Raw genomic sequence first — 23,751 nt, 5'->3', positions numbered from 1 at the left:
CGTGCGGTCCGTGGGGGGTGCCCCTTTCAGTGAGACAGCCCTTCTCGGGGGTCCACTCTCTCTTGGGGTCAGGCCCCTCTCGGAGGCCTAGCACACCTGTTTCTCGCCGTGGGCCCCCTCAGGGAGTCCACTCGCTCTGGACCCCCCGGGCCTCCACCCCCAAAGGGGTTGATGCCACCCTGTTCTCTAGACCGGAGTGACTCTCAGCCAGCATAAAACAGGAGGGTTTATTGAGAGTTGAACACAGCACAGGAAACTCTCAGGGCCTCAGGCCTGGCCTCCCTCAGCCCAGCACACCCCAGTCTCTCTGCATCCAGGTGGGCTCTGCCTGCTCCCCCTCTCCAGCCCAGAGCCCCCCTGCTCCCAGCTGGGCATCTGAGATCACTGGCCCCAGGCCCCGCCTCTGTCCATTGTCTTCTCTCCAGGTAAACAGGGTCGTAAACTGGGGCCTCCTCTCCTCGCTTCTGTCCTCTGGCTGGAACCAGCTGGTTAGGTCACTGGGTCCTCACTCTGCAGCCTATTGTCTGCCCACTGGCCAGAACCAGCTGCGTCTCCTCAGCTGGGCCTCCGGGTCACCAGGTCGCCAGGTCACCGGTCGCTGGGGTATCCATCCTCCCGGCCACCGGCTGGGTCCTCAAGTCCTCTCTCCGGTCCTCTGCAAAACACACTCCCTCTCCCCTCACCTTGTTAAACCAGTAATACCCAGGGAAACTGAGTCCCACTCCCTGCACATGCAAACCATTGAAACTCCACAGAAAACAAGAAAACCCCCCACTTCGTCACACCTTCTAGGTCACGGGTCACAGAAATGAGGGGCAGCGCAAGGAAGAGGTGTCCTGGGGCCCTACTAGTGATCCTGGTCATTTGTCTTTACTGTAAGTCCCGCGGCTGTTTAAACCCCTTGATAATAACGGGAGCCAAGATTCTCAGGCGTGACGAGTGAGTCTGGGTGCCTCGGTTTCATAGATTTTAAGGCAGAAGGGAACATTGTGATCATTTAGTCTGACGCCCTGCGCCCCAGGCAACTTCCCCAGTGATTCCTGGATTGGGCCCATGCTCTGTGTCGAGATGGAGAAAGACATCCAGTCTTGATCTAAAGACTCCAGGCTGGAGAATCCACCCACTTCCTTACGTAAGTTGCTCCAATGGCTAATCACCATTACAGAGGCGGCACCTTATCTCTTGACTGAATTTCTCTAGCTTCAGCCCCCTCCATCGGCTCTTGTCATGCCTTTGTCTGCTATATTAAAGAGCCAGTTACTCAGAAATCTCCTTCCCACCTAGATGCAGAGAGACTGGGATAAAGTTACCTTTTAAGAATTATTACAAGAATGGCTTAAATCATTCTTGCAGTCACACGCTAGAGCATTGCCCAATAACTGATGTTCCCAAGCTGAAATCAGAAGTCACTAGTATTTGTATTACCCCAGTGCCCAGGAGCCCGAGTCATGAACCAGGACCCCACTGAGCAAGGCGCTGCCCAAACACGGGACAGGAGATCCCCTTTCCCAGAGACCTTACAGGCTAATTAGCCTAGACTACAGATCACACTGAAATCCCATGCGCACGTCATTCTTGGCATCACAGTCTTAAAGTCACCTCAAATCATTCCTGTCGCTCTTTTCTGGCTGGCTGGGGACACAGCCTCTGATAATCAGACTCTTTGTGGTATCTCACATTGGGCACCCAAGAATCACGAGTCACTTTTGTAAATCTTAACCCAGGGGAGGCGATGAATGCCAGAATAATGTGAAAATGATGCGTTCTTCTGTTCTCCTGGGATTCAGGGATGATGGAGGGACCTGATTCATTGATCATTCTGTTTATAAATATAAATTCCCTTTCCCACTAGGTGTAAATTGCCAGGTTAAAGTGGCGCAGAGCCCGCTGTCCCTGAGCGGCTCTGAAGGACAGGACTCCAGCCTGACCTGCAGTTACTCCGGCACGGTGAGAAATGTTCAGTGATACCGCCAGGCCCCAGGGGAAAGCCCTGCCCTCCTTGGGGTTTTGTACAAGGACAAGCGTCCCACGTGGGGATTGAATCTCAGAGCTGAGCTCCATACCACAGAGAAGCACAGCTACCTGAACATCACCGAGGTGCAGCTGCAAGACACAGCCAGGGCTGGTGCAAGGAAGTTTTGTGCCCTAGGTGAAACTTCCACCTTGCGCCCCCACCCAGCCCTGCGGCAGCTCCCCGCCCCCCCTCCGCCCTGAGGCGCCCCCCCCCCGCATCAGCTCCCCCGCCCTGCCCTGAGGCGCCCCCTTGGGCAGCTCCCCGGGGAGCCGTGTGGCAGCTCCCCACCCCAGCTCACCTCTGCTCCGCCTCCTCCCCGAGCACGCTGCCCCCGCTCTAATTCTCCTCCCCTCCCAGGCTTGCGGCGCCAAACAGCTGATTGGCGCCGCCAGCCTGGGAGGCGGGAGAAGTGGAGCGGCGACTGCGCGCTCAGGGAGGGGGTGTAGCAGAGAATGCTGTAAAAAAAAATTGGGGGCACCGCTTTTTGGCGCCCCCAAATCTTGCCGCCCTAGGCAACCGCCTAGTTTGCCTTAATGGTAGCACCGGCCCTAGACACAGCCACCTACTTCTGTGCAGTGGAGGCACAGTGGCACAAAGGGCACCCCAGCCTGTGCAAAAACTGTAGGCTGGTATTGTCAAAGGTGCCTAAGAGTTGTGCACCTAACTCCTTGGGGTCCTTTGAAAATCCCAGCAGACGGATCAAAGAGTACAATTTCCAAAAGTGCCTAAGTGGGTTAGAAAGGGCTTTTCAGAAAGGGCTTAGGGGCATGTTTGTAAAAGTATTTAGTTGCCTAAAGATGGAGATAGGTGCCTAGTGGGATTTTCAAAAGTGGTTAGATGACTAAGTCCTGTTAATAAAGTTCCTACATGCTTTTGAAAATCCCGCTCAATGCTGATCTGCTTCTTTAGGGGCTTAAATACCTTTAAAACCTGTCCCTTAGCAACCTGAGCCTCTGATAGTCAATGGGATTTAGGATCCTAAATGACGTAGGTACTTTTGAAAATGTTACCCTAAGTGCAGAAGCAGTGGATAGATTGCACCCTGGGCTTTCCTCTGATCTCAGGAAGATCAGGAAGTAAAGTTTTGCAGATCTTGGTCTGAAGCCTTGAAATTCCGGGGTGGGGTGGTGGTGGTGGTGGGGAATTGATCTTCGGAACCTCGCTGCCCAGTTTTTCTGCCGAGCCACAGTGCATAGCTGTTCTCCCTGCTGGTAGTGACGTATGCTGTGAGCGCGGGTGGCACTAGGTGTAGTGAAACATGCTGTGCTGGCAAACCACACACGTGTTTATTACATTTACTCCTGGCTTATTCTCAAGGTAAGCAATGCAAGGTAAAACTATGCTCAGGTTATTGATTAAGCATAGACTAGGCAATAGCTCACGTAGTCCCCTTGAATAGTTCACGTAGCCCCTTCACCAATCATGATTTATTGCACAAGGGGAGATGGCTATGGGTGAACCAATCAATATGTTACAAGTAACTATAATCTCATGCCTTTTGCTCTAATTACTAATAAAAACCCCAGCTCAAGGGAGCTTGGGACGCCTGCTTGACAAACCTCTTGACTCCGCGTCTCCTTGATCCCAACACTAGGGAAACCAGATGCTGAGTGTAATAGCATTTATTTTAACCACTGGAATAAATTGCCTATGGAGGTTGCGGAATCTCCATCATTGAAGATTTTTAAGAGCAGGTTAGACAAACACCTGTCAGGGATGGTCTAGATGGTGCTTGGTCCTGCTATGAGTGCAGGGGACTGGACTAGATGACCTCTCACTGTTCCTCCAGTCCTATGATTCTATTCTATCTCTGGGGTTGTCCCCTATTATTCATGATAAGGAAAAATCATCAGCTCTAAGTAACGGTGCAAGTTTCCATTGGAGCTATGTCTGATTTCCACCAGCTGGGGACCTGGCCCATTGACCTATCAATGGAGCTATGGCCGATTGACACCAGCTCGGAGGTGTTCGTAATCAGTAACATGAGATGATCCTTGGTTTCTGTAACATCTTGGATTTATTTTCTCTTTTGTACCCAGGGAGGAGCTGCCAGGTGGAGGTGCATCAGGACACGTCGGTGGTCACTTTGGAAGGGCAGAGCAGCAGGATCTCCTGCCGATACCAGGCTCTGGTCCTGTCCAGTTTGCATTGGTTCAGACAGCCCCCAGGGCAGAGCCCTGCCTTCCTCCTGATGCTGTATCAGGATGAGAACACCGCACAGGGCGGGAATTTCACAGCACAGCTCTTTCCAGACAAGAAGCTGAGCTACCTGCATATCAGCAACTCCACGCTCGGAGATGCAGCCAGCTCCTTCTGTGCAGTGGAGACACAGTGACACAGGGCGGTTCCCAGGCGATGCAAAAGCTCTGCAGCTGGGCTCTAGCCACATTTATTAACAAGGGGGCTTGCAAACTTAGCAGCTGCTTCTCTACAGCCTCACCTGGATGTTGCCCTTCGTACTAGATGCCTGTGCTATGCTATGCAGGGGATCAGACCAGATGATCATAATGGTCCTCAAAAGTATATTTATTAGGGAATGCGGGAAAAAGCTCCCCATTTCACTAAACTCTCCTGTGATAAGGAGAAAGACATTCACAGTCGTAGCCACCCCTACTTTCCCCTGAAATAAAAGCAAACGAACACAACCTCCTCCAAGCAGAGCTGTGTGTGACCCGAAACAGGAGAAGATGTAGAAACTTCCTGAAGTCCCATGAAGAATTTGTGATGTGGAGTAGCAAGGAACTGAACCTGAGCTTCCAGTGCAAAGCTGTGGCACAAGAGGGCTCATGTGGTCCTTGGATGTATGAACAGGGGAGTAGTGAGTAGAAGTAGAGGCGATTTTACCTCTGTATACGGCATTGCTGACACCAATGCTGGAATACAGTGGCCACTTCTGATATCCACATTTTAAAAGGATGTTGAAAAATTTGAGAAGGTGCCACAAGAGCCACAAAAATTATTCAAAAGCTGGAGAAAATGCCAAACAGTGTGAGACTTAAAGACTCAATCAGTTTAATCAAAAAGATCAAGCGATGATTTGTTTATGGAGTATAAGAACCTTCCTGGGTAGAACAATCCTGGTTATAAATGGGCTGTTTAATCTAGTGGAGAAAGGCACAACAGGAACCAATATGTCTGGAAGCTGAAGCCAGCCAAATGCAAATTAAGCATAAAACCCCCCCAAAACATTGAGGATGATTAACCACTGGCACAAACTACCAAGGGAAGTGGCAAATTCTCTATCTCTTGATGCCTTCAACCCAAGATTGGCTGCCTTTCTTTGAAAGGGTTAGTAGCCTAATGCAGGGGTTCTCAAACTTGGTCTGTGGCTTGTTCAGGGTAAGCCCCTGGTGGGCCGTGAGACGCTTTGTTTACCTGACCATCCGCAGGCACGGCCACTTGCAACTCCCAGTGGCCACGGTTCACCGTTCCCGGTGAATGGGAGCTGTGGGAAGTGGTGGCCTGGCCTGCACTGCTTCCAGCAGCTCCCATTAGCCAGGAACAGCGAACCGCGGCCAGTGAAAGCTGTGAGCGGCCAAACCTGTGGACGCTCAGGTAAAGTGTCTCGCAGCCCACCAGGGACTTACCCTGAACAAGCCACAGATCAGGGTTGAGAACACCTGGCCTAATGGATTGAGAGAAGATGTAGACATGGTATAATCTGGATTTTAGTCAGGTCTTTGAGACAATCCCACATGTTTTTCTTATAAGCAAACTAGGGAAACCTCATCTACATGAAACTACTATAAAGTGGGTGCAAAACTGGTTGAAAGACTATATTCAAAGAGTAGTCATCAACGGTTTTCTGTCAGACTGGGAGGGCGTATCTAGTGGGGTCCCATGGGGGTCAGTCCTGTATCCAGTCATATTCAATATTTTATTAATGACGTGGATAACGGATTGGAGCATGTGCTTATAAAATTTGCAGATGATGCCAAGCTGAAAGAGTTTGTAAGCGCTTTGGAGGACAGGCTTAAAATTCAAAATGACTGTGACAAATTAGAGATTGGTCTGAAATCAACAAGCTGAAAGTCAATAAAGGAAGTGCAAAATACTTCATTTAGGAAGGAAAATAATTGAATGCACAGCTACAAAATGGGGAATATCTACCTAGGCAGCTGTAGTGCTGAAAAAGATCTGGGGCTTATTGGGGATCACAAGTTGAATATCAGCCAATAATGTGATGCAGTTATGAAAAAGGCTAATACAGTTCTGGGGTGCATTAACAGAGTGTTGTCTGGAAGAGCTGGAAAGTGATTCCTGCTGTACTCAGCACTGGTGATGCCTCCGCTGGAGTACTATGTCCAGTTCCGGGTGCTGCACTTTTAGAAAGCTGAGGACAAATTGGAGAGAGTCCAGAGAAGAGCAACAAAACTGATAAGATTTAGAAAACCTGACCTATGAGGAAAAACGAATAAACTGGGTCTGGTTCGTCTTAAGACAAGAAGACTTGGGGGCGGGGGGGGGGGGAACGGACTTGATAACAGTCTTCAAATATGTGGGGCTGTTACAAAGAGGACGGTGATCATTGTTGTCCATGTCCACTGATGGTAGGACAAGAAGCAATGGGCTAAATCTGCAGGCAGGGAGATTGAGATTAGATAGTCGGGAAAACTCTCGAACTCTCAGGGTAGTTAAGGGCTGGACTAAGCTTCCCAGGGAAGTTGGGGAATCCCCATCAATGGAGGTTTATAGGACCAGGTGGACAGATACCAGTCAGGGATGATCTAGGTTGGTCCTGCCTCAGCACAGGGGGAGGGACTAGATGAATTCCAGCCCCACATTTCTGTGATCCTTTGAAGATACTTTAGGCAAACACAAGTTTTGGGCTCAATACATGGGTAGCTGGATGAAATGTAATGGCTTGTGATATAGCAATACAGGAGGCCAGACTAAAGGACTCTTGTAGACTTCTAAGAATAAAAATCAATTGGACAGTATTAATGGAACTTGTGCTCCTGAATCCCCTAGGTACTTTGGAGAAATCTCTCCCTACATCTTTAGATTGATAATTGAGAGGAGTCATTTCTTCATGGAGGCTGCCTAGGAGATTTGGACACTCGGGTCAATGGGAGTTGGGCACCTGACTCCCCTTTGAAAAGAACTGAATATTTCTGCACTCGCTTATACACTTGGCCACACGGGGGCAGCTTTCACAGGGTGAAGGGCACTACGGAAAGGAGTTCTAGACAGTGGCACACGGCTGAGATGGGAGAGAAGGGGCTGGTCTCTCATTGGCTGGGCACACGGGGGGTGGGGAGAAGAACGTGTCCGATCCCTCCAGCAGAGGAGTCCCCAACACACGGGCCAGCCCCAGGGGAGAACCCAGCAGGGTCCCCGCGCCCTGGGCTGTCAGGGAGCGCAGGGATGGGGAGGCCGCGGGGGCTGTCGTGGGTGATCCAGCTAATGCACGTGTGGGGTAAGGGCTGGGGAGACAGACCCGCTGGTTACTGGCAGGGAGCTGGGGCTGGATTTCATTGACTGTGTGGTGGGGAAGAAGGGAGTGAAATGGGGAGATCGGTCGGTCTCTCCCCCCACAGCCTGTCTCTCTTCCCACCCTGTCCCGCGGTTCCCGGGGGCAGGTGGCTCGGGGCAGTGTCTGACTCGGTTCCCCCTTGTCTCTGTTATTCCCAGTGGCCAGCGGGCAGCTCTCTGTGGAGCAGAGCCCGCAATGGCGGGGTGTCTCCGAGGGGCAGAATGGCACCGTGACCTGCACTTACTCCAGCGCTATCACCCGTTTACACTGGTACCGGCAGGCTCCCGGGGAGCGGCCCCTTTTCCTGCTGATGCTGTTCGGCAAGGGGAGCGAGACACAAGAACCGAATTTCACTGCGGATCACGATCCGGAGCAGAAGCGGAGCTCCCTGCACATCCGCGGCTGCCAGCTGGGGGACCCCGCCCGCTACCTCTGCGCCGTGGAGACACCGTGACACAGGGCGCAGCGCAGCCTGTCCAATAACTCTGGGGGTGACCCGGGAGGGGCTGCGGGGCGCTGGGGGCGCGCGGGGCGGGGTGGGACAGAGCCCCTTGGGCAGACGGGGACAGGCGTTTATAGCCCTGCTGGGGGAGGGGCGCTTCCCACAGGGGGCCTCCCCTCACACCTCTCTCCAGGACCGTCTCTCTCCATTAACGAGCGCCCTGCCCTATTTAAATAGTGCTCTGCCTGCTTCACCACCACAACTGGGGGTGGGGGGGGGGGGGCAGCCCTTCTAATTAACCCCCATTACACCCAGCAGGGGTCACTAATGAGCCCTTATGTTGCCTGCTCATCAGTGAGCTGGTAGCCGAAGCTAGTTTGCTGCAAAGGGCCGCCCAATCCCTGCTGAAACTTTCTTATTATTGCTAAATTGTATCTGATGGTGCTAGGCGCTGTACAAAGAAGCGACTCCTGCAAGGTCACTTAGGAGGCCAGAGCCAAGATTGTCAGAGCATTTTATAGGAATTAGGTGCTTAACTCCCATAGGCACCTTGGACAAAAAATCCAACCCTAATCTCCCTGGGTTTCAGTTCCCCATCTGTATAATGGAGGTGGCTAATAATATTTTCTCTGTCTTTTCTATTTAGATTGTAAGTTTCTTAGAGCAGGGACTGTCTCTATATATCCGTGCATTGCCCAGCAAAATAAGGCTCTGATCTCAATTGGGTTTCTAGGTGCTATTATAATATCAAAAGTTAATAAATGGCACCAACAGCAGCTCTGAATCCAAAGGCCAGCAAGTAGAAATAAGGCAAACATTTTTAACAGTGTGGGTAGTTAACCATAGGAACAACCTGCCTGGGGGTGTGAGGGATTCTCCATCCCTTGAAGTCTTTACATCGGATTCGGATGGGACACCTGATAATTCATGGGATGGTGAGGGGGACTCAGCACTGACCTCAGTGCCCATGCAGGGTGCTAGGGGGCGCTGTGCTGCAGGCAGCAGGGTGGGGGCTCTTTATGGGGCTCTCTTCCCTGAGAGCTAGTGCTGAGCCCGATGTGACACTAGGGGGCGCTGTTCTGCAGGGAGCAGGTTGAGGAGCTCAGGCGGGAGGGCCCCGTTTTAGCCAGGTCTGATTGCAATCTGCCAGTGGGGTGGTGCTGTCACTCAATCAGTGGTTAACTCCGCCAGGAAGTTTGGCTCTGCTGCCAGTCTCCAATCAATCAGGAAACACTAATTGCTTGTTTGCAGCAGAGCTGTCACAGACCCGTCGGGTGTCATGTCGAGGGCCACGCAGCAGCCTGAGAGCTAACAAGACTTGTGGTGCAGAAGAAGAGAGAAAGTGTGACACTGGGGCAGGAGGAAAATCTTTTCATTATGAAGGAAGAAAACCTACTGTGGGCTGTGACCGCTTTGGTATTACTTGGCAAATAGAGACTCTACAATTGGAATCTTCTTAACTCAGAGCCAGACTAGAAGTGAGGGTTGGGGAGTCTTGGTGAACTGGGCAGGGGTTTTCAAAGTGCGGGTTTGGGTACCTAGTTCTCTTAGGCGCCTTTGAAAAAATCTCAGCCTGAAGCTTTGAAAAACCTTGGATGAAGGGGGTGGATCACTTGATGATTCCCTGGTCTGTTCATTCCCTCTGGGGCACCTGGCATCGGCCACTGTGGGAAGACAGGATACTGGGCTAAATGAACCTTTGGTGTGACCCAGTATGCCTGTTCTTATGTAACGGAAAAATATCGCAATGCTGCCCAGTCCTTGGGCCATTCTTGCTATTGGTAAAAAGTTGCAATGGAAATCACTGGGAATGTGAGTAAAACTGATGGTGGGGTGGAATAGTAATAATATAATAATAGTATATAATAATATTTAATAATTAATAAATATTTACCAATAATTAATCAGCTGCAACAGCCCATGATTCCCACCTAGGGGTGGGTGCTGTGCAAATCAAAAATAAGTGTCAGTGCCTGATCCAAGATGACGATGAAGATTGTTGTCATCATCAGGATAATCAATGAGGGACGCTCTCCATAAATAAATTCAGGGGCAACATTCTACGACTAACCTCTCCTTCACCCTCTCTTTGTAACAGGCTCCAGCATGGAAGATGCTGTAACGCAGACCCAGCCGGCAGCGTCAGGCCTGGAGGGTGGGTCTGTGACCTTGGACTGCATTTAGGAAACTGATGCTAGCTATTATTCTGTGTATTAGTACAAACAACGTCGGGCAGAAAAGCTTGTTTTCCTACTTTGGGAATATTCCGATGGATTAAAGAAGAATGAGGCTGGGGAGAGATGCTCTGTGGACGTCAAGAAATCCGAAAGCTCCATCAGTTTGAGGATCACGGGTTTGGAGCTGAGGGACTCAGCCATGTATTTCTGTGCTTTCAATAGAGACACACGGTGATGTGATTAACAGGGAGCCCTGCACAAAAATCCTACAGCTTTCTCCTTCCCTGAGAAACTGACTCCTACACGCAAAGTTAAAAGGAGACCACAGACAGGAAAGGTGTGTGTGTGTGTCTGTGTCTGTGTGTGTGTAGGGGAGAGGGAAGAGGGAAGTGCTGCAGCTGGGTTCCTGGAGATGAAAACCTCTAACTGATTTCTGGGAATCAGCACCTCAGTTGTGCTCAGAAATTCACCACAAAGGGGAGAGCTGGAAGGAGACACAGCAGAATGTGATGCAAGGACCGGAAGGGCCTTTACTGGGAGAAGATTTCTGGTAGCAGAGGGGTCTTTAATCAAGCACGAGAAAGTCAGAATGAGATCCAATGTCTGGAAACTGAAGCAGGACAAACTCAGGCTAGAAATAAGGCAGAAAATTTCCAGAGTGAATGTTTCAGTTACCCATTGCATCAACTTATCTAACGAGGTGGTGGGTTCTTCCTCACTTGGATGGTTCAAACCCAGACAGGATTTCTCCTTCTAAAGGACATACTATAGCTCAGGCGTAGGGCGCACTGGCTGAAATTCTCGGGCCTGTGCGATACAGGATTGCAGATCACATGATCATAATGGTCCTTTCTGGCCTTACAAATCCATGAACCTGCTGAATAAATCCCTGGTTGTGAAGGCTGGAATTGTCACAGGCTCCTCACGGTGTTAGGCACCCACATTCTATTGACACTCAAGGGGGATTTAAGTGCCTAAATCCCAATGGATCCTTTGAAAATCACAGCTGCAATTGTGCAGTTGATCAGAAAAAAGGCCTGTGCACCACTTAAGTCGTACTTCAGCCCTCAGTGCATGGATTTAATCAGACAGAATCAGGGCAAACACCACTGTATGCTAAGAAGAGTTAGGCATACCTAAAAAAATAGCTCCCAGAGCTATATTGTTACTGGAATTTTCAAAGGATGATCAAATCCCGGTTAAATTAAAAGGGATTTGGGCACCTAACTCTCTTAGTCTGCTTTGGAATCCCATCCTGAATGCCCAAACCCCATTAATTATAGGGATTAATAACCCTGCCTACCCTTAGGCAGTCTTCACAGTTACAGCCTGCATTTTCAAATCACAGGGAAATATAAAATGGATTGAAAGTAGAAGGGTCCCCATAACCCACAATCAAAAGTGAAATAATAGAACTGTTTGAAGACCCAGTGTGTTTATTTGTACATAACATTTAATAAAAGTGTGACCTGTCCTTATCTGGAAGGAAATAGCAGGTTCATTCAGCATTCACATCTACAGAAAATTTGTATAAAATTGTTCTGAAGTTTTCCACCACTGTTCTACTAGACTGATGTCAAATATGAGCATACATCATAATCATAAAATATCAGGGTTGAAAGGTACCTCAGGAGGTCATCTAGTCCAACCCCCTGCTCAAAGCAGGACCAATTCCCAACTAAATCATCCCAGCCAGGGCTTTGTCAAGCCTGACCTTAAAAACCTCTAAGGAAGGAGATTCCACCACCTCCCTAGGTAACCCATTCCACTTCTTCACCACCCTCCTAGTGAAATAGTGTTTCCTAATATCCAACCTAGACCTCCCCCACTGCAACTTGAGACCATTGCTCCTTGTTCTGTCATCTGGTACCACTGAGAACAGTCTAGATCCATCCTCTTTGGAACCCCCTTTCAGGTAGTTGAAAGCAGCTATCAAATCCCCCCTCATTCTTCTCTTCTGGAGACTAAACAATCCCAGTTCCCTCAGCCTCTCCTCATAAGTCATGTGCTCCAGCCCCCTAATCATTTTTGTTGCCCTCCGCTGGACTCTTTCCAATTTTTCCACATCCTTCTTGTAGTGTGGGGCTCAAAACTGGACACAGTATTCCAGGTGAGGCCTCACCAACAGGGCCGGCTCCAGGCACCAGCTGAGCAAGCTGGTGCTTGGGGCGGCAGCTTGTAGGAGGCAGCATTCCGCCCAATCCTAGGGCGGCACGGCCGCTTTTTTTTTTCTTTTGTTCTGCTCCGGCCGCCCTGTAGGGAGCGGCGGCGCGGAGGACCTGAGCGCCCTGCAGCAAGCCCAGCAGGGCAGTCCTCGTCCTTCCCTCCCCGCCGACAGGAGCGGAGCCCTCCCGGCAGGCGGCAGGAGGCGGCGCGGCGGGAGGGGCCGCGTGGCAGCGCCCCCGCTGTAGCCCTGGCCGCCCCCCTCTCTCTCTCTCCCGCCCGCTCCCTCCCCCTCCCCCCCGCTAGCCAGTCCCCCTGCATCCGCACTCCGGTCGCGCCGCAGGTTTTTTTTCTTTTTTTTCCGCTTGGGGCGGCCAAAAATCCAGAGCCGGCCCTGCTCACCAATGTCGAATAGAGGGGAATAATCACGTCCCTCGATCTGCTGGCAATGCCCCTACTTATACAACCCAAAATGCCGTTAGCCTTCTTGGCAACGAGGGCACACAGTTGACTCATATCCAGCTTCTCGTCCACTGTAACCCCTAGGTCCTTTTCTGCAGAACTGCTTCCTAGCCATTCGGTCCCTAGTCTGTAACAGTGAATGGGATTCTTCCATCCTAAGTGCAGGACTCTGCACTTGTCCTTGTTGAACCTCATCAGGTTTCTTTTGGCCCAATCCTCTAATTTGTCTAGGTCCCTCTGTATCCTATCCCTACCCTCCAGCATATCTACCACTCCTCCCAGTTTAGTGTCATCTGCAAACTTGCTGAGAGTGCAGTCCACGCCACCCTCCAGATCATTAATGAAGATATTGAACAAAACCGGCCCCAGGGGCACTCCGCTTGAAACAGGCTGCCAACTAGACATGGAGCCGTTGATCACTACCCATTGAGCCCAACGATCTAGCCAGCTTTCTATCCACCTTATAGTCCATTCATCCAGCCCATACTTCTTTAACTTGCTGGCAAGAATACTGTGGGAGACCATATCAAAAGCTTTCCTAAAGTCAAGGAATAACACATCCACTGCTTTCCCCTCATCCACAGACCCAGTTATCTCCTCGTAGAAGGCAATCAGGTTGGTCAGGCACGACTTGCCCTTGGTGAATCCATGCTGACTGTTCCTGATCACTTTCCTCTCCTCTAAGTGCTTCAGAATTGATGCCTTGAGGACCTGCTCCATGATTTTTCCAGGGACTGAGGTGAGGCCAGAGGCGTAGCGAGCGCCCTCCGTACCCTCCGACCGGAGGGGGCCCCGCAAGGAAGGGGGCCCCTAAAAGTGGCAAAATAAATACCGCATTCCAGTTTCTGCATTGTAAGGGGCCCCGCCCGGACATATGTTCGGAGGGGGCCACCGTTCGGAGGGGGCCACGTTCTTTGTTGCTACGGCCCTGGGTGAGGCTGACTGGCCTGTAGTTCCCCGGATCCTCCTCCTTCCCTTTTTTAAAGGTGGGCACTACATTAGCCTTTTTCCAGTCATCCGGGACCTCCCCCAATCACCATGAGTTTTCAAAGATAATGGCCAATGCCTCTGCAATCACATCCGCCAATTCCTTTAACACCCTCGGATGCAGCGCATCCGGCCCCAGGGACTTGTGCTCGTCCAGTTTTTCTAAATAGTCCCGAACCACTTCTTTCTCCACGGAGGGCTGGTCACCTCCTCCCCATACTGTGCTGCCCAGTGCAGCAGTCTGGGAGCTGACCTTGTTTGTGAAGACAGAGGCAAAAAAATCATTGAGTACATTAGCTTTTTCCACATCCTCGGTCACTAGGTTGCCTCCCTCATTCAGTAAGGGGCCCACACTTTCCTTGACTTTCTTCTTGTTGCTAACATACCTGAAGAAACCCTTCTTGTTACTCTTAACATTTCTTGCTAGCTGCAACTCCAAGTGTGATGTGGCCTTCCTGATTTCACTCCTGCATGCCTGAGCAATATTTTTATACTCCTCCCTGATCATTTGTCCAAGCTTCCACTTCTTGTAAGCTTCTTTTTTGCATTTAAGATCAGCAAGGATTTCACTGTTAAACCAAGCTGGTCGCCTGTCATATTTACTATTCTTTCTACACATCGGGATGGTTTGTTCCTGCAACCTCAGTAAGGATTCTTTAAAATACAGCCAGCTCTCCTGGACTCCTTTCCCCCTCATGTTATTCTCCCAGGGGATCCTGCCCATCATTTCCCTGAGGGAGTCAAAGTCTGCTTTTCTGAAGTCCAGGGTCCGTATTCTGCTGCTCTCCCTTCTTCCTTGTGTCAGGATCCTGAACTCGACCATCTCATGGTCACTGCCTCCCAGGTTCCCGTCCACTTTTGCTTCCCCTACTAATTCTTCCCGGTTTGTGAGCAGCAGGTCTAGAAGAGCTCTGCCCCTAGTTGGTTCCTCCAGCACTTGCACCAGGAAATTGTCCCCTACACTTTCCAAAAACTTCCTGGATTGTCTGTGCACCGCTGTATTGCTCTCCCAGCAGATATCAGGGTGATTAAAGTCTCCCATGAGAACCAGGGCCTGCGATCTAGTAACTTCTGCTAGTTGCCGGAAGAAAGCCTTGTCCACCTCATCCCTCTGGTCTGGTGGTCTATAGCAGACTCCTACCACGACATCACCCTTGTTGCTCACACTTCTAAACTTAATCCAGAGACTCGCAGATTTTTCTGCTGTTTCATACCGGAGCTCTGAGCATTCATACTCCTCTCTTACATACAACGCAACTCCCCCACCTTTTCTGCCCTGTCTGTCCTTCCTGAACAGTTTATATCCATCCATGAAAGTACTCCAGTCATGTGAGTTATCCCACCAAGTCTCTATTATTCCAAATCCTCATGCAATCCTGGACATTTGACCTGTAAATTAGACATATAATCCAGTATATTCTGGACACAGCCACACACCACTGACCCACACAAAATTCACTCATACAGTCAAATTTACACACATCAAATTTACTCCCACTCTCTTGGATGAGGCCGCTGGAGGAGTCCCTATGGCCAGGGTTGCAGAGCGGCAAGAAGGCAGTTCAGCTTGGTGCCTGGCAAGCAGAGGCAGATATGGAACCTCAACCTGGGTTATGTGTCATGTGATGAGCCTGAGGCATAAAAAGCTCAGGCAGAGACGAGACAGGGAGCCAGTGTATCTCAGTGCCTTGAATGTCTCAGGTGTCAATAAATTAACACCACTCAACTCAGAGCCATGAGGCTGAAAATGTCCTTGGGTCTTTCTTCACTTCTACTGTAAGTCTCTGTTCAGAATACTCTGGCCTCTTCCAACCCAGCTGCTTCGCTTCTGGGATGTCGAATCAGAAATGGCTGAAGCAGCATTTGATTCGGGGTTTAGGATGATTAAGAGTTATTGCACACATACAGAGAGAGGGGGCTGCCAACTGGATGTGTCACTGTTCTATTTCAGTATTTGTAGTGATTTGGAACATTCGTTGGCATTGCTTACCTCCTTTTTTCAAGACTTCAGAAGAGCATCAAGAGAAAGAGAGAGAGAGAGAGAGAGAGAGAGAGAGGGAGGGAGAGAGATGGAAACTGTGCATTTTACAACAGATTGATGTATGGATAGATGATGCCGAGGGAAGGACAGATGGACGTGGATAGATAGGAGAATTAAGAAATTAGAGAGAGGCAACAGAAGAAAGAAAGCTATATAGATAGATTGGGAGAGAGACATAAGAATGGCCAGACTAGGTCAGACCAAAGGTCCATCTAGCCCAGTATCCTGTTTTCCAACAGCGGCCAATGCCAGGTGCTTCAGAGGGAATGAACAGAACAGGTAATCATCAAGTGATCCATCCCCTGTCGCCCATTCCCAGCTTCTGGCAGACAGACAGACATTAGGTTAAACAGGTGCTGTAACACTCTGATATACGTCGTTCTAATGCTGTCATTTCATTTCCCTGCAGTCTCCTGCTGTGAGTCCCTGTTGGTTTAGGGATCCGAGTCATGGGTTGTGCAGGAAGGAGACGTCTCCACTGTGACCTGGACTTACACCGGTGCTTACCAAACCTTCCGGTGGTGCCAGCAGCTCCCCTGGAGCGGGCTGGCCGCCTGGTGACTGTGAATGCTAGGGAGACAGTCACTGATGGGTGGTTCATGGGTGAGCGAATGGAGGATTTGAAAAACAGCTCTCAGTGAACCACATCCACTGGGAGCTCCGAGCGGCCGTACCTGCGGATGCTCAGGTAAACAAAGCGTCTCACGGCCCGCCGGGGCTTACCCTGAACAAGTCACAGACCAAGTTTGAGAACCCCTGATCTAGATCATTCCTGACAGGTGTTTAGCTAACCTGGTCTTAGAAACCACCAATGATGGAGATTCCACAACTTTGCTCGCTAATTTATTCCAGTGGTTGACAACCTGACAGGAGGCTTTTCCTAATGTCAACCTAAATCTCCCTTGCTGCAATTTAAAGTCATTATTTCTGGTCCTGTCCTCAGTGGTTAAGGAGAACAATTTATCACCTTCTTCTTTAAAACCACCTTTTACTGACTTGCAGACTGTTATCATGGCTCCCCTCCGTCTCTTCTCCAGATGAAACACACAATTATTTCTCTCTCTCCTCAGAGATCATGTTCTCTAGACCTTGTTGCTGCCCCCTGGACTTTATCCACATTTTTCCTGAAGTGTGGTGCTCAGAATTGGTCACAATACTCCAGTGGAGGCCTTATCAGGGCTGAGTAGAGTGGAAGAATGACTTCTCTTGCTTACAGCACTCCAGCTAATATATTCCAGAATGATGTTTACTTTTTCTGCAACTGTATTACATTGCTGATAAATATTTATTTTGTGATCCACTATAATTCCCAGATTCTTTTCTGCAGTACTCCTTCCTAGGCACTCATTTCACATTTTGTATTTGTGCAATTGATTCCAAATGGAGTACTTGGTATTTACCCTTATCGAATTTCATCCTATTTAATTCAGAACACTTCTCCAGTTTGTCAAGATCTGAACTCTAATTCTGTCCTCCAAAGTGCTCGCTACCCCTCACAGCTTGGTATCCTTTGCAAACTTTATAAAGGTACTCTCTGTGCCATTTTCCAAACTGTTTATGAAGATACTGAATAGAATGAGACCCAGGACAGATGCCTTTGTCATATGCCCTAATAACGCGACTGTGAACCATATTTGATAACTATTCCCTGAGTACAGTTTTCCAGCCAGTTGTGCACCTGCCTTACAGTAGGTTTGTCTAGGTCATTGGTTCTCAAACTTGTCTGTGGTTTGTTCAGGGTAATCCCCTGGTGGGCCTTGAGACACTTTGTTTACCTGAGCATCCACAGGTACGGCCACTCGCAGCTGCCAGTGGCCACGGTTCACTGTTCCTGGCCAATGGGAGCTGCGGGAAGTGGTGGCCTGGACCGCGCCGCTTCCCACGGGTCCCATTGGCTGGGAAAGGCGAACCACGGCCACTGGGAGCTGTGATTGGCCATACCTGTCTCAAGGCCCGCCAGGGGATTACCCTGAAGAAGCCATGGACCAAGTTTGAGAACCCCTGGTCTAGGTGATATTTCTCTAGTTTGTTTATGAGAAAGTTATGTGAGACAGTATCAGAAGTCTTACTAAAGTTGAGACTTATCCCATCTACTGCTTTTCCCCTATACACAAGACTTGTTATTCTGTCAAAGAAGGATACTACCTTGGTTTGCCATGATTTTTTCTTGACAAATCCATGTTGACTGTTATTTATTACCTTATATTCATCTAGGAGATTACAAATAGATTGATTGATTATTTGCTCCATTATCTTTCCAGATACTAAAATTAAGCCTACTGGTTTATAATTCCCCAAGTTTTCCATATTGCCCTTTTTAAAGCTAGGTACTATATTTGCCCTTCTCCAGTCCTCTGGTATCTGTCCTGTCCTCCATAAATTATCAAAGATAAATTGCTAATGGCTTTAGCCAGTTCCTTAAGTATTCTAGGTTGTATTTCATTAGGCCCTGCTGTCTTGAAGACACTTAACTTGTCTAAGTAATTCTTAATTTGTTCTTTTCCTATTTTAGCCACAGATCCTACCCCATTTACACTGATGTTCACTATGTTAGCTGCCTGATCACTTAATTTTTTTTGTTGGAAACTGAAACAAAAAAGGCATTGAACAATTCAGCCATTGCTGCATTTTCTGTTGTAGTCTTTCCATCCTTACTGAGTAAAGGGTATATCCTGTCCTTGGTCTTCCTCTCTCTTATGTATTTGTCAAATACTGCCTTGATATCCTTTATGATCCTAACTAGTTTAATCTCATTTTGTGCCTTGGCCTTTCTAATTTAGTCCCTACATGCTCTTGGTTTTTTAATATTCATCCTTTGTAATTTAATCTAGTTTCTACTCTTTGCCTGACTTTTTATTTTTTTGAGTTTCAGGTCATTGAAGACTTCCTGGTTAAACCAAGGTGGCCTCTTACCACAATTCCTAACTTTCCTCTACGTTGGGATAGTTTCCTCCTGTGCTCCTATTAATATCTCTCTAAAAAAACTGCAAACTCTCCTGCTCTGTTTTTCCGCATAGACTTGCTTCCCAGAGTCTCTTACTTACCAATTTTCTGTGTTTTCAAGGGGTTAGATCTCAGCTTTCCTAAATTGGCAGTGGTCTATTGGAGTTAATGGAGCTATGTCCCCAGCTGGTGTAAATCAGCGAAGATTATGAGAGTGTTACGTTGTCTATCTATGGATCTATCTATCCAGGCTTCCCTCTGCAGCCTCGGTCCATCACTCTATTGTTCTATCCCCAGTATCTATTTCTACATGTCTATATATCGATACAGATAGATAGAGATCCTTCCATCAACATCTCTATATTTCTCTCTGTTCTCTTCCCGAATCTTACAAAGCAGGACAAGAAATGCTAACAAATAACTCCAAAGCAATATTACTGTCCAAATACATCAGATGCTGAAATATGGCCCATTGGCAGACCCCTCACTCCTGACGTGTGCAGTAGTTGTTTAGATAGATAGACAGATAGATAAACAGATAGATAGAAAGAAATCTACTGGCAGAGGAATGAAGAAGAGCTAAGAAATCTTGCCCTTCACTGACTTCCAAGATTCTGCATCTTTTTACCCTTTAGAACGAGAAAATATTTGTTTCACTCACAGAGAAAAGCAAAGGTGAGGAGAAGGCTCCACAGAGCAGCTCCACTCTCTGAGGCCATGGTGAGCTCCGTTTTTTCTCTCCCTCGCAGAGGAATATACCGAGGCAGAGTCAATCCGTGGAAGGTCTGCAGGAGAGGAGACAAGCGGAAATGAAAATTCTCCCTCCCCTCAGGTTACCCCCTTCTCAAGGGGAAGGAGGTCTTCAGATCATGGGACAGCTGTGTGAAGATCAGAGTAAATCCGGAGTCATTGCACATGTGTTCATTGTGGTGTCTAGATTACAAGAAATCCGAGACATAAATTCATTTTCTTTCGTTTTCTTCCTACGGGATACTTTCTCAAGGAAAGTTCATTACTAAACATAACCACTGGGAAACCGTCTTCCCTTAATGGAGCGAAATGCAAAATATCTCTGGCTTCAAAGCTGTAAGATAACCCGCGTTTCAATAGCAATAACAAACAAAAATAAACTAGCCGCCCCCCCCCCCCCGCCCCACTCTCCTTCCCTTTAGAACAGGGGCGGGCAAACTTTTTGGCCCGAGGGCCACATTGGGGTTGCAAAATTGTATGGAGGACGGGGTAGGGAAGGCTGTGCCTCGGCAAACAGCCTGGCCTCTGACTCCTCACACTTCCCGTCCCCTGACTGGCCCCCTCAGAACCCCTCACCCATCCAACCCCCGCTCCTTGTCCCCTAACCGCCCCCTCCCGGGACCCCCGCCCCCAACCGCCACGGGACCCCACCCCCTAGCCAACCCCCCTGCTCCCAGTCCCCTGACTGCTCTGACCCCTATCCACACCCCCGCCCCCTGACAGGCCCCCAGACTTCCACGTTTATCCAACCCCCCGTCCCCCGTCCCCTGACCGTCCCCCAGAACCTCCGCCCATCCAACTGCCCCCTGCCTGCCCCCCGGGGCCCTCTGCCCCTTAACCAACGTCCCGGCCCCCTTCCCTCCCCCTTACCATGCCACTCGGATCAGCATGTCTGGCAGCCGCGCCTCCCAGCTGGAGCCAGACGCGCCGCGGCGCTGCTCTGCGGGAACTCGCAGCCCCACCGCCCAGAGCGCTGCCCCCGCGGCGGCGGGACTGCGGGGGAGGGGCCGGGGGCTAGTCTCCCCTGCCGGGAGCTCAAGGCCGGGCAGGACGAGCCGCGGGCCGTAGTTTGCCCACCTCGGCTTTAGAAACCGCGACTCCGCTATGGAAGCCAGAACTTCTGCTCCCCCGTATCCCTGTGCAGCTCAGACAAGAGCCCGACAGAGGGCGCTGCCGCACCGACAGGAACGCTCCAGAAATGAGACACTTTCTGGAGTTTCTAGACATCTAGTTCTCTCTCCACCTCCGCCCCACGCCGCCCCACCAACAGTGGCGGCTCTAGGCACCAACAAAGCAAGCACGTGCTTGGGGCAGCCCATTTGCAGGGGCGGCAGGGATCCAGCCTGGGAGCTGAGAACCAACAGGGGGCCCTGGGAGCTGTAGTTCCTTGGTTAGCTCCCTGCCTATAGAGCCAGCCCTGGAGCAGGGAAAGAACTACATTTCCCAGCATTCCCTTGGCCACTACCAACAGGAAAGAGGGGGAGGGAGTGAGGAAGCTGAGACCTCATGCTGCAGCCTGCTGTGAATGGAGAGCTGCGCTGTGAGTAGGGATTCCATATTTTAACATTCAAAAAATAGGACACTCCACGGGGAGGGAGGGTAGCCCCCCCCCAGCCCCCCTGCCCCATCCACTCCCTTCGACTGCCCCCCACAGAAACCCCAACCCATCCAACCCCCCTGCTCCCTGTCCCCTGATCACCCCTGCCCCCAACTGCCCCTTGGGACCCCACCCCCTATCTAAGCCTCCCTTCTCCTTGTCCCCAACTGCCCCCTCCTGAGACCCCCCCAACTTCCCCCCTAGGACCCCACCCCCTACCTGTCCCCTGACAAACCCCCGGGACTCCCATGCCTATCCAACCACTGCCTGTCCCCTGACTGCCCCCCCAACCCCCTAACCCATCTAACCCCCCCTCTCCCTGCCCCTGACTGCCCCCCCAAACCTCCACCCCATCCAACCCCCCAGCCCTCTTACCGTGTCACACAGACCAGCGTGTCTGTCTCCACGCAGCACCAGACACACTGCTGCATACATGCTGCCGTGCTCCCCCGCGGTGCCACAGGCCCCCCCCCCCCCCCAGCATCTGCCTTCCAGATTTGAACACCTCAAAATTCAGGAGTGCTCAAGCTCAGTTTGGGCAGCTGTTACTTCATTTCTCCCAAATCAAATATACTGATCCACTGTAACTTGCTGTAGAAAAAGTAGGATAACATTAAGCAAGAAATGATTCCCAGTGGTTATTAGGACTGGAATTGCTATTTTCAACAGCCATTGCCTTGTTTGTTTGTTTGTTTGTTTAAAAGGAAGACAGTGATATTGCATTGGCAAATTCCCCATAGAAAGAAAGAGTGGAACAAAAGAATAATAAAGGCACCTCAACTTTTCCTCATTTATGGAGGACAGTCTTATAACATGCATCCAGATATCCTCCAATCACACAAGCTGAAAATTGTTCCACTTTACTGCAGTTCTGTAACCATATGGGAACCAATCCTGTCTGTGTTCTGTGCACATCTAAAATTCCTGCTGAATGACCCGCCCTGGGAGCGAGTTACCAGTGACCCAGGGCTGTGGCGGAAAGACGGTGCAGGTGTGGGGTGGGAGAGAGCCCAGGGCTCGGGTGGCAGGAGGTGTGTGTGTGGGGGCAATGGTGAGGGGGAATGAGGGAGCCCAGAGCTGAGGTTGCAGGGTGTGTGTGCGGGGGGGAGAGCCCAGGGCTGGGGCAGCGGGGGGGGGGGTGTGGCGAGGAGCCCAGGGCTGGGACGGGGGGCAGCCAAAAAATTTTTTGCTTGGGGCAGCAAAAAACCTAAAGCCGGCCCTGTCTGTAGTCCTGGGGGCCATTCACATGGCGCTGTAAAGCGGTGTAGCCCCAGGAAGGATGCGAATTTGAAAGAGACCCCCGCTCTTCCCCACAACCCATCTGTGTCTAGAAGCCAGGCTCCGCCCACTCACAACACCCACTTGCTCAGAGCAGTTCTACAAAGTGACTCCCTGGGACTCATTTCCTGGCTGTGTTAGGCCACCCGGAGCTGATGCTGCGGGTACCAAAGAGGCTCCTAGTTCAGGAGGCGGAGCTGGTAAATTTGCCCCAGAGGGAGAAGTAACTCTACCGTGAGGGGGCTGAACCTTTTGTACTGAACGGGGAACACCCGGCTAGACAGCTTCTTCGCTGAGGGACAATGGGGAGACCCTGGCAGCTGTTCCCACGCCTGCTGCTACTGCTGGTGAACATTCACTGTAAGTCTGGGGGCAGGAAACGCGACAGAAGACGCTGAACGTGATGGTGGATTTAAGAGACAAGGACTAATTCCCTGACTCTCCCTTTGCTTTGCAAACCAGGCACCGTTCTCTGTACTGGATGGGGATAAGGACTCCTGGGTTCAATTCCCAGCTCTGGCCTGCTGGAGTTCCTTCCCTTTTGTGTGCCTCGGTTTCCCCTCCCACCCTTTGCTTGACTATTTAAACTGTAAACTCTTTGGGGGCAGGGGATGTCTCTTATTATTGTGCCTTTGGGAATCTCGCAGCCAGCAATAATCTAGGGCTAACCCCCTAACCCCAACCCCTAACCCCAGATTATAGCTATCTAGGAATATAGCAATATAGGAAAATAGCAGTCGTGGGCCAGATGCAAAGCCCCTGAAAATGAAGAGAAACTCCCCTGGGCTTCGCATCCGGCCAGTGTGTGAACGGGGCAGCGGTGCCCTGATATCTGTGGGGTGTGTCTTTTGCCTTCTGCCCACAGGGGGGAGCTGCCAGACCGAGGTGCACCAGAACCTGTCTGCGGTCACTTGGGAAGGGCAGAACGGCAGCATCTCTTGCCACTACACGACGAGCACGTTCAGGAATTTGCAGTGGTTCAGGCAGCTTCCCGGAGGCCAGCCTGTCTCCCTGCTGATTCTGGTGTCTGATGGGAAACAAACCAAGGAGCCCAACCTCACCGTGGAGCTGGACAAGGGGAAGCGGCTGAGCTCGCTGCACATCAGAGAATCACAGCTGGGAGACGCAGCCACCTACTTCTGCGCCGTGGCGACACGGGGACACAGGAGCACTGGCAGCCTGTGCAAAAACTCCCCAGCTGGAGGGTAACTGTCAGGCTGGCTGGCGGGACAACACCACCTACTTCTTCCACAGTGCATCTCTGAGCGTGCCTCGCCTTCCTTGACATGGTCAGCCCCCAGCACCCTGGTGAGGCAGGGCAGTGCGAGGATCCGCATCGCACAGGTCCGGAGCTGAGACAGAGAGGCTGAGGAGGGAATGCACTTGGGGAATACCTCCTCGGGAAAGACGCCTAAGACAGT

General features: G+C 50.5%; 2 gene segments (V, D, J or C); both read left to right on the top strand.

The window, feature by feature from the left end:
• The first annotated feature begins 7,381 nt into the window (after positions 1-7,381).
• On the top strand, positions 7,382-7,944 carry LOC135886451 (T cell receptor alpha variable 27-like). The segment is given in 2 exon segments: positions 7,382-7,433; positions 7,649-7,944. Coding segments are annotated over 2 exon segments (348 nt in total).
• Positions 7,945-22,632: 14,688 nt separating this feature from the next.
• On the top strand, positions 22,633-23,539 carry LOC135886450 (T cell receptor alpha variable 21-like). The segment is given in 2 exon segments: positions 22,633-22,690; positions 23,196-23,539. Coding segments are annotated over 2 exon segments (402 nt in total).
• The last annotated feature ends 212 nt before the right edge of the window (positions 23,540-23,751 follow it).

The sequence above is a fragment of the Emys orbicularis genome, chromosome 12, assembly GCF_028017835.1.
Source record: "Emys orbicularis isolate rEmyOrb1 chromosome 12, rEmyOrb1.hap1, whole genome shotgun sequence".
NCBI lineage: Eukaryota > Metazoa > Chordata > Testudines > Emydidae > Emys > Emys orbicularis.
The sequence above is the reverse complement of the archived record's forward strand: the minus strand, read 5'-3'. Positions and strand labels throughout refer to the sequence as shown.